This window comes from Bidens hawaiensis, unplaced genomic scaffold (genome assembly GCF_021521415.1).
Source record: "Bidens hawaiensis isolate Kalapana, Puna unplaced genomic scaffold, B.hawaiensis_p1.1 tig00027770_1, whole genome shotgun sequence".
NCBI lineage: Eukaryota > Viridiplantae > Streptophyta > Magnoliopsida > Asterales > Asteraceae > Bidens > Bidens hawaiensis.
In genome coordinates, this window is record NW_027494503.1 from 117,399 (window position 1) to 129,362 (window position 11,964).

General features: G+C 33.1%; 1 protein-coding gene across 1 annotated transcript; it reads right to left on the minus strand.

Moving 5' to 3' along the window:
• Window positions 1–230: 230 nt before the first annotated feature.
• Window positions 231–1,786, minus strand: LOC143575885 (cytochrome P450 86A1-like). The gene has a single exon (XM_077060138.1). The coding sequence runs from the start codon at window positions 1,784–1,786 to the stop codon at window positions 239–241; it is 1,548 nt and encodes a 515-aa protein (XP_076916253.1). The 3' UTR covers window positions 231–238.
• Window positions 1,787–11,964: the final 10,178 nt, after the last annotated feature.

The following is an 11,964-nucleotide window of genomic DNA, read 5'->3' on the forward strand; positions in this document are numbered from 1 at the left end:
AACAATGACTCATATTTGTTTAATAATTAATGTATATAATTTGGAAAGTTCGGCAAGATTTTAACCAAGCCAAAGTCCAAACAAAGCATTACAATATTACGAAAATAAACCAGAAAATGAAGAAAAGAAAGAGATGTAAATACAAATCAATGACCAAGACTAAACATTTGAACACACACATGCATGTATGTGATAAACCTTCATACGACCACCTCAAAATCAATGCCCTCCAATGGTTCTATGCTGAGGTGAGATCGCGTGGGTGCAAGTATACCTTAAGACCATGCTTCATGAACAACGTCAAAGACATCTTCTGTTCCACCCGGTGACCGGGAGCCAACGACAGCCGGTAACGTAAGAGCACGGCGGACACCACTGATTTCATCTGCAAGTAAGCCAAATCCTTCCCCAAGCATGTCCTTGGTCCAGCATTAAACGCCACGAACTTGTACCCGTCCTTCGGTGGTTCGAACCTATCTCCGGTCCCCGACAGCCACCTCTCGGGTTTAAACTCCAAGCAATCTTCACCCCACACGCTCTTCATCCGCCCAACCGAGTAAATCGAGTATGTCACGGTTGAACCCGCTGGAACCCTTGTTCCGTCCGGTAGTATGTCGTCGTTGATAACGTATTTGAAGTCCTCTGGCACGGATGGGTACAAACGGAGAGTCTCGGCCAAGGCCGCTTTTAGGTACACCAACCTATCGGCTTCATCGAATATTAGAGGATCCGAGATCCAAGCGTTCGGATCCATCCCACGCGTATCTTTTAATACCGTCTTCAACTCATCGATGATTTTAAATTCAACCGACGGATTATTCATAACCAGCCAGAAAAACCAGCTAAGCGCGACAGACGACGTGTCGCGCCCAGCCAGCACAAAATTCAATGCGATGCGTTTCAAGACGTCGTTTGGGAAAATATTCCCGTCGACGTCACGCTTCTTAATAAACCTTGATAAAAGATCATCGGACGGGTTTAACTTACGAGCGGTTAACGCTTCGGTCATGTAATTTTCGACAACTTGAAGGCTTTTTCGGAGTCTTATTTCCGCCCCAATCCCTAGAAGCTTCTTCAACCGCCATAGGAACCCAGGGTACAACAGCCGTTGCAGTGTGGCCTCCGTGGCAGAGTCAAACGCCGTTGCAAATGGGTTCTCGGGCAGTTCAGTCGATAGCGTTTCCGGGTCTTTACCGAACGTCAACCCGCAAATATTATCGAACGTTAACCGGAGCAAAAGATCTTGCAAATCGACCGGAAAACGTTCTTCCGAAGCCTTTTCCAAAATTTGCCATAACCGGGTTTTAATAGTCCGACTAACCCACCTAGCCATGGCTTGCCTGAGCGTCCGTGTAGTAAACTCCAAGGCCGCCGTCTTCCGCTGTATCAGCCATGTTTCTCCGTCGCTGTTGAATATCCCTTGACCTAACAGATCGTGAAACGCCGTTTGCCACGTGGGTCCTTTGGGATAATTATCAAACCTTGTCCGAAGAATATGTTCAATGTTTTTAGGGTTGCAAGTAACGGTATAGAACCCTTGCTTACGTGCAAAGTATGGTATGGCGATTGTAGTAGTCTGATAAGTCCCACTGCCACCGGACGATGATCGTAAGTTTCCCGCGATCCAATCGTGGATTCGGGACCGGTTTAGGAAGAGAACGGGAAGACTACCGAAGAGAGGGAAGACTTTTGGACCGGAAAGACGAGAGGAGAGGTGGTAGAACCATAGAAAATAGGCTGAAGTGGTGGCTACCACCATGAACATGATAATAAGGTCAGCTTCCATGGTGGCTAATGTTTGATGAAGAAGGTGGTGAAGAATGGTGGGTTTATATTTGGAGAGTATAGAGCATGGGTGAGGTGTATTAGTACGAAAGTTATTAAATCTTAGGAGAAGGTGGTTAGGAAAATATTTATTTTGGACTTTTTGGTTGATAGGAACTTGTGTTTAACCTTTCCACTTTTTTATTATATTTCATATTTCGTTCTTTTTTGGTTATTATGGTAAGAATACATTTAATAAATAGTTATTATTTTTTGTATAACCAAAAAGGGATTTTGTTGGGAGATCTTCTGAAGTAAGTATGCTTTGTACCGTGGTAGCTCATTAATCTTTTAATCTATTTAAGGTTTATAATGTAGGTGACATGTTTAAGAGAAAATAACTATTAATCAATCACTTGTTTTTTTCTTTTTAATGTATAAAGGATTAAAAATAAATAACCATGTAGCTCACAAAGTTAAGTGCACGTAAGGTATATGAGTTGTTAAAAAGGAGTAGCAATTAAAACCTAGTTAAATAATTTGAAAAGATAATTATTGTTTAAGTGTAGTCTTATGATAGAAAGACTTGAGTTTTCAGTGGACTCAGGGATTTAATCTAGGCTTTAGGAGGTTGTCAGTTCGAATCTTGAGTCCACACAGGTTTTCGTCCTAACGTGAGTTACGTTAGAGAGTTATGCTCGTGTGACGGCACAACGACCGTCAAGTGGTAGCCGATGGAACGCCCAACCTAACTCTTAAGCCAGCGTTAGCCCGTTTAAGACTACATAGCCTGGCCAGCGTATAACAACAGGACTATCCAATTTAAAAGACGTGGTAGTCTAAACACAAAAAAGTCAACGTTATAAGAAAAATCTATATGATTAATTTGTCAAAAATCTTGGTTGTCAGTGATTTTTTTTTCTTTTTCTTTTTCCTCAGTTTTAATTAGTATCCATTAATACACCTCAGTTTTTAAGAAATATGGATTAGGATTTTTAAGTATATATTATTTTTAATTCTTTGTATAATTTTATACTTTTAACATATAGAATAAAATATTATTCAGATGGATGGATGATCTATTTACAAATGTGATATTGGTATCCGGGTCTTTGTTGTTATAAACAATATTGTTTTGATAAAATTGGAACGATACATAAAAGATTAATATGACCTGTTCACAAGTATGACATACAAAAATCAAAAAAATAGTCCAAATTTATGTGAAATAGGTTTCGAAGAATGATATTTTCTGTTACAATAGGGTTGCATATGGTTCAAAAGCAAATGTAAACTTGCCTAGCTAATTGATTCAATTGTTAGGCGTCAGTAGGGTAAAGACTAACGATTAATCGGGATAAAAAGGGACTCATCCAGATTAATCAGATTGAAATTTATATGTAAACTTTCAAATATATATACAAACACACACACACGCACCCACACCAAATTTATATATAAACTTTTTAATTTTAACCAAATAACGATTAATAGATGACTAGTAGGTGGGTATCAATTAGTGATTAATTGACGTTTAGACGCGATTTTTACAATCATGATTCAACTAAATTGTAAGACCCCGAATCCCGGGAATCCTACAGTTGGTAATCACGTCCACAAATTCACAAAAATTTAAAACCAATCGATTTGTTTTATTTAAAACAAGTTCAGAGTAAATAACAGCGGAAAAAGTGTAAGTATTTAAATATCCCAAACACGGGTACAGGTGTCCAAAATCAAATGTAAATAAAATATTTGTTTTATTTGAATTCCTCGACCAGAAATGCCTTCAATCTCCTGAGTAGCATCCAGCACGTCCAAGCGGTAGCATCCACTTCTTAACCTGAAAGTCAATCTAACATACACACAAAGTCAGCTTGAGCTGAGTGAGTTCAAGTTTTCATAAACGACATTCATTAAAAATTTAAATTCCATAAGTATGAAATGTAGTGGAAAATCATGAGACCATAAAATCATAAATAGCCTTTCTTAACCAAATCATAAGTGAATAAAACATTAAACATCTTTTCACACAGCACGGGCCTCCTCACCCCGGGTCTTCCCCGAGTAATATATTTGACCCGGCCGCGGTTTAACAAAACCGTTAAAATCATGCAACACGAGCCTCCTCACCCCGGGTCATCCCCAAGTAATATATTTGACTCGGTCACAGTTTAATAAAACAAAATCACGCAACACGAGCCTCCTCACCCCGGGTCATCCCCAAGTAATATATTTGACTCGGTCGCGGTTTAACATCCAAACACGTGATACGGGCCTTCTCACCCCGGGTCTTCCCCAAGTAATACATTTGACCCGACCACGGTTCATACATCCAAGCACGTGATACGGGCCTCCTCACCCCGGGTCTTCCCCAAGTAATATATTTGACTCGATCACGGCTCAACATCAACGGGCCTCTTCACCACGGGATTTTAAAACCCATGTAATATATTTGACCCGCCAAAATGATGGTCACGTCACACGGGCCTCTCCACCACGGGTACAACCTGAGTAATATATTTGACCCGGCTATGAATCACCATGCACACACACATCAATAAGCCTACATACATCATTCTTAGTCACGAGGAACTAAATATCATTACACAATCGTAGGCTACAAGGTAACACATCCTCATAAGTACATACATACCTCCATGTATACATACATATATATATATATATATATATATATATATATATATATATATATATATATATATATATATATCATCCCATACGGGAACTAAGTAGATAGGTCTACTCATATTCAATTACTACCAAGTCTGCTAACGTCCTCGAGTCTAGACCATCAATAGTGTATGTAATCTTAAAGACACAAGACCATGAACGAGTCTAAAATATCCTAAGGCATATAAAATAATTCAAATATAGCTTTCAAAATGCACCATCACGAGTGAGACCATGTAAAACTATTCAAATCATTGTAACGAGTAAAATCGTTTAAAATTGTATTTCGGTGTGTATGCTAGCCCAAAACGTAAAAGAGTAAAAAGGGCATCATGAACTCACCTGAATCAACCGAACACCTGCAATGAGCTAGGAAATCCCTAAGTGCACAATCACAAGCAAGGGCCTGTAAATTATACACAACGCGTTACTAAACTAGACTGTAAGAACACTCTAGCCTAATGGGCCGTTCAAGCCCAACACTTTGGCCCAAGGCCCAACAACTTGGCCCAAGGCCCAACACTTTGGCCCAAAGTCCAACAACTTGGCCCAAGGCCCAACACCTTGGCCCAAGGCCCAACACTTGGCCCAAGGCCCAACAAATCGGGTCGAATGCGCGCGAAATAAACCTTAAAACAATTTGTTAAACGAATCAGCCCCGAATGGACCAAATTCCATTTTAAATCTTTTCATTCATCAAGATTATGTCACCCGAGTTTATAGGGTTGACGGTTCCTTTTTACAACTCTTACTTTAACGTTTAAACGAAAATTCACGCACCGCCGACTCGATTGACGAAGCACTAACCCCAACAGCCCCGTGCATCAAAAATATAATTTTCCCATAGCCCTTAAACCCCCCTAGAGCTGTACAAACTGATTCGGTCGGTCATCCGATCGTTTAACGCATCAAACTCAACAATTGCCAATCCTACACCCGATAAACCCTAGTTTTCGAACTAAAATCGATTGACCGACTTAAACACCTCAATTGGCCATGAAATTTTAGTATATTGTAAGTGACATACCTAAGAATATGACGGAGTACGAACTTCAATTATAACAGCCCCGAAAGATGCGAGAAAGGGCAGCCACCGGTTAAGCCTAAAACGAACTTATTGATCAATACGAATATAACATGCAGATTTTAGCATGCAAAGATGTATTTTATTACATAGGAAAACCATGGAATTAAATTATTAAATTTTTACCAGTGTTACATAAATATCTTAAGTTTATAAAAATATTTTTATTATATTTTTCTAGTGGAAACAAAAATCATAAAAATTCTTCTAACACAGAAAGGTATGTGCAGCTATTTCAGCTGCGCAACAAAATGGTTTTATTTTTATAAAATTCATTACCGAACCAAATTAAACGATTCCAATTGGGTTTGGTTCCTAACTCAAAACACTAACTCCCAGAAGTGGAACCAACCAATTTGGACTTTTCGAAAAAAGGTTATGACGTCGGGAAGACAGACCAGAATCCGTCATCCCGCATCAGCTTTGACACTCGATTTTATAAATTCATAAAAACTATTCAAATCTCGTCAAAAATTACGTATTATACCTTTCTGGAAACTAGACTCAAAGTAGAACATCATGGAATCAAAAACAGTGGATTAACATCGCGTTACAGACCCTACAATAAATGTATACGAATCTGTCAGCAAGCTGTTATCATCAAAACTCAATCTTAACGACCAATAAGCGCGTTAATATGATCAATTAAGGTGTAAAAGACATGGGGAATCATAAAACCGACCTTGAATTGAAGTTTTCACGGCTGAAACTTGGTTGGGCAGAAGAAAAACGAGCAGGGGGGGGTCCAGGTCCGACGGCTGCAAATAGGTTTAGGGTTTGAGTTTTCTTTTGTTTTATGATATAAAATAGTTACATCCAAGTCCCTCCAAATTGAAGTATGTAGCAACTTGGGTGGAAAGTTAAGTGAGAACGTTTACGAGGTTTGCAAGGAGCTACCGGGAGAATGCCGGGTCAAGCCCGAAAGGTGTACATAACACTACAAGATTAAACCTTTTGTCGGAAATTAACGGGCGTTACATAAATTCAACCATCAAGTATTGTTATCGTAGTATGCAATTAACTTTGCAGCGACCACCAAATGCATCTAATGACTTGATTTTTCTTTTAATTAGTGACTGAATTTTTTTCTCCTAAACAATTGTTTTAAAATCCAACTAATACCTCATTATGGAATCAAAAGAACCTTTATCCCTTAAGATAGAGGGGCATCAATACCGTCTTATCAAAACCCTTTAGTTAATGATGACTATGATGTACCACTAAATAATTTATATAGCATAAATACACTATATTAATTAATGATGAAATATATGTATTTAGTGCGAATGTAGTATAATATTTTATACATTCTAAATAGTAGCGTTTGCGGTTTGATTTTTTATGACTTTTATGTAAAATCACGAGTCAAATCATTAATTACGGTTTTTGACCATTGTGAACCTGATCGTATCATTGAATATTAAATCCATATCATTACTAATTGTTTGACTTGGGTTTGTTTTATGGTTATGAGTTTATTGAGCATTTACATGTTAAATGCATAAGATGCAACTAAAGTTCTTTTTTGAACTACAAATTAATGCATCATTCATTATATATTGTATGCTATAAGATTTGAACCTTTACTCTATTTGGAAGAGACTCCACCTTAACAAACCTCCTTATACCAGTGGGCTATAAGCCCTTTCGTAGAATAGAATTAAGTAAAGAATTTCCAGTTGTTTTTATTGTAGTATTAGTCAAAGCTTAAACATGAGTACAGCACAACTTAATATAATAGAAGGCTCAAGTAAAATATAAGAAGTTACAAAGAACAAAAATTATAAAGCCTAGTAAATGAATTTTGTTGCCCGGTTTTGACTATAATTTCGAAAATCAAATAGTTGGGTATATGATTTGAAAAATCCTAAATAAACAGACCAAATTAAAAAAATAAAAAATAAAATTTGAACAGATATCAAATCGATGATCAATTTTAGCGGTTTCAATGTTTCATAGTTTCAAAGAGAACCACGAAAACTGATAATTCTTTATGCATGTAGTGTATTCACTGGTAAATATGAGTAAATAAACTATAATGTTAATGATTCATTAGATAGTACTAGTCGTGTGCCCGCACGATGCAGCGGTTGTTTGAGCGCAAACCATGTTAATCACATAACACTTATAAGTGTTCATGGTTATGGTTTGGTTTAAAACCATGAAACAGTTTAAACCGGATATCGGTGTGGTTTCACAATTGATATTTTTACTTTTGGGCAGTTGGCTAAAATTATCATTCTTCATATTATGATCCTCTAAGGTATCATATTTTGTTGATGCTTAGATAAGATTGATGGTACGGATAAATTAATAATTATTTTAAACAACATTTATTATCATAGCTTAAACTGTGAAACCAAACCGGAACCACACCTTAAGTAACATTTTGGTTTCAATTTACAATGGTTAAGTTTTGGTTTTGGACGACAAAAAATGATACTAACGTTAGGCTCACAAGTTTAACTTAAAAACCATCAGAATCAGCATTAAACACCCTTACGTAACATATTAATTTGTTTAAAATTTAAAAATTATAACAATATCATATTCAAATCATAGAGAATAAAATGTTCGTTTTTATGATGAAAATTTTCAACAAAAATATTAACGTATGAAAACGTTATTGTCGTTTAAAAATCATGGGTGAGAAGTTAGTTTAAAATTGAAATTAAAAACATAATATGGTTAAATATAAAGAGGTAAACTTGTAAGGTGGATAAGTTATGTTATATTTAAAAGACAAGTTTAACAATATTAACACATGTACTTTTCCATTAAAATTTGAAAAACTTTTAAAATCAAGTGTCTTAATTTACCCTTGTCTCATGCATTATATATAGTACAGATATAGATAAACCGGATATTAGTGTGGTTTCACAGTTGATAATTTTACTTTTGGTCAGTTGGCTAAAATTATCATTATTCATATTATGAAACTCTAAAGTATCATATTTTGTTGATTCTTAGTAAATATTGATGATACGATTAAATTAATAATTATTTTAAACAATATCTATTATCATAGCTTGAATGTGAGACCTAACCGGAACCATACCATAAGTAACATTTTGGTTTCAATTTTCAATGGTTAAGTTTTGGTTTTGGCCGACAAAAAATGATACTAACGTAAGGCTCACAAGTTTAACTTAAAAACAATCAGAATCGGCATTGAACGCCCTTACGAAACATATTAATTTGTTTAAAGTTTAAAAATTATAACAATATCATATTCAAATTAAAGAGAATAAAATGTTCGTTTTTATGATGCAATTTTCTACAAAAATATTAACGTATGAAAAATTTATTGTCGTTTAAAAATTATGGGTAGAAAGTTAGTTTAAAATTGAAATTAAAAACATAATATGGTTAAAGATGAGGGGATAAACTTGTAAAGTGGATATGTTATGTTATGTTTAAAAGACAAGTTTAACCCTATTAACACATGTACTTTATGCATTATAATTTGTAAAACTCTTAAAATAAAATGGCTTAATTTAACCTTGTCTCACGCAATATATAGTATAGATATAAATTTATAATTTAGTATTAGATATGTTTTGTTATATATATTAAATATAGTTAAAATACAATTGAACAAAGTGTCTTTAAATATAGGTAAATTTTGATATAAAAACTTTATATTAATGTAATTCCTCTATGATATGTAGTATTCTTTGTTCTTGTTATTATTTCGTGTCTTAGGTCTTCCATTATGTGGCTAAAATTATCATTCTTCATATTATGATCCTATAAGGTATCATATTTTGTTGATGCGTAGTTAGGATTGATGGTATGGTTAAATTAATGATTATTTTAAACAACATTTATTATCATAGCTTAAACTGTGAAACCAAACCGGAAACATACCTTAAGTAACATTTTGGTTTCAATTTTCAATGGTTAAGTTTTGGTTTTGGAGATACTTACGTTAGGCTCACAAGTTTAACTTAAAAACCATCGGAATCGACATTAAATGCTCTTACGTAACATATTAATTTGTTTAAAATTTAAAAATTATAACAATATCATATTCAAATTATAGAGAATAAAATGTTACTTTTTATGATGCAAATTTTCAACAAAAATATTAACGTACGAAAAAGTTATTGTCGTTTAAAATTAATGGTATAGAGTTAGTTTAAAATTGAAATTAAAAACAAAATATGATTAAAGATGAAGGGTTAAACTTGTAAGGTGGATAAGTAATGTTATGTTTAAAAGACAAGTTTAACACTATTAACACATATACTTTATCCATTATAATTTGTAAAACTCTTAAAATAAAGTATCTTAATTTACCCTTGTTTCACGCATTATATATAGTATAGACTTAAATTTATTATTTAGTATTAGATATGTTTTGTTATATATATTAAATATAGTTAAAATACAATTGAACAAAGTGTCTTTAAATATAGGTAAATTTGGATATAAAAACTTTATACTAATCTAATTCCTCTATGATATGTAGTATTCTTTGTTCTTGTTTTTATTTCGCGTCTTAGGTCTTCCATTTATGTGGCTAAAATTATCATTCTTCGTGTTATGATCCTCTAAGGTATCATATTTTGTTGATGCTTAGTTAGGATTGATGGTACGGTTAAATTAATAATTATTTTAGACAACTTTTATTATCATAGCTTAAAACGTGAAACCAAACCGGAACCATACCCTAAGCAACATTTTGGTTTCAATTTTCATTGATTAAGTTTTGGTTTTGGACGACAAGAAATGATACTAACGTTAGGCTCCATAGTTTAACTTAAAAACAATCAGAATCGGCATTGAACGCCCTTACGTAACATATTAATTTGTTTAAAACTTTAAAATTATAACAATATCATATTCAAATTAAAGAGAATAAAATGTTCATTTTTACGACACAATTTTTCTACAAAAATATTAACGTATGAAAAGTCAATGTCTTTTAAAAATCATGGGTGGGAAGTTAGTTTAAAATTGAAATTAAAAACATAATATTGTTAAAAATGAGGGATAAACTTGTAATGTGGATAAGTTATGTTATGTTTAAAAGACAAGTTTAACCCTATTAACATATGTACTTTATGCATTATAATTTATAAAACTCTTAAAATCAAGGGTCTTAATTTACCCTTGTCTCATACATTATATATAGTATAAATATAAATTTATTATATAGTATTAGATTTGTTTTGTTATATATATTAAATATAGTTAAAATACAATTAAACAAAGTGTCTTTAAATATAGGTAAATTTGGATATAAAAACTTTATACTATTCTAATTCCTCTATGATATGTAGTATTCTTTGTTCTTGTTTTTATTTCACGTCTTAAGTCTTCCATTTATGTGGCTAAAATTATCATTCTTCGTGTTATGATCCTCTAAGGTATCATATTTTGTTGATGCTTAGTTAGGATTGATGATACGGTTAAATTATAATTATTTTAAACAACTTTTATTATCATAGCTTAAATTGTGAAACCAAACCGGAAACATATCCTAAGCAACATTTTGGTTTCAATTTTCAATGGTTAAGTTTTGGTTTTTGACAACAAAAAATGATACTAACGTTAGGCTCACAAGTTTAACTTAAAAACCATCAGAATCGGCATTAAATGCCCTTAGGTAACATATTAATTTGTTTAAAATTTAAAAATTATAAAGATATCATATTCAAATTATTTTAAAAACTTTTATTATCATAGCTTAAAATGTGAAGCCAAACCGGAACCATACCCTAAGCAACATTTTGGTTTTAATTTTCATTGATTAAGTTTTGGTTTTGGACGACAAGAAAATGATACTAACGTTAGGCTCACAAGTTTAACTTAAAAACAATCAGAATCGGCATTGAAGGCCCTTACGTAACATATTAATTTGTTTAAAACTTAAAAATTATAACAATATCATATTCAAATTAAAGAGAATAAAATGTTCGTTTTTATGATGCAATTTTCTACAAAAATATTAACGTATGAAAAATTTATTGTCGTTTAAAAATCATGTGTGGGAAGTTAGTTTAAAATTGAAGTTAAAAAGATAATATGGTTAAAGATGAGGAGGTAAACTTGTAATGTGGATAAGTTATGTTATGTTTAAAATACAAGTTTAACCCTATTAACACATGTACTTTATGCATTATAATTTATAAAACTCTTAGAATCTAGTGTCTTAATTTACCCTTGTCTCATACATTATATATAGTATAGATATAAATTTATTATTTAGTATTAGATATGTTTTGATATATATATTAAATATAGTTAAAATAGAATTGAACAAAGTATCTTTAAATATAGGTAAATTTGGATATAAAAATTTATACTAATCTAATTCCTCTATGATATGTAGTATTCTTTGTTCTTGTTTTGATTTCGCGTCTTAGGGTCTTCCATTTATGTAGGTAAAATTGTCATTCGTCATGTTATGATCC

Excerpts from the sequence above, each read along its gene's own strand:
- LOC143575885 (XM_077060138.1), bottom strand. The coding sequence starts at position 1,786 with ATGGAAGCTGACCTTATTATCATGTTCATGGTGGTAGCCACCACTTCA.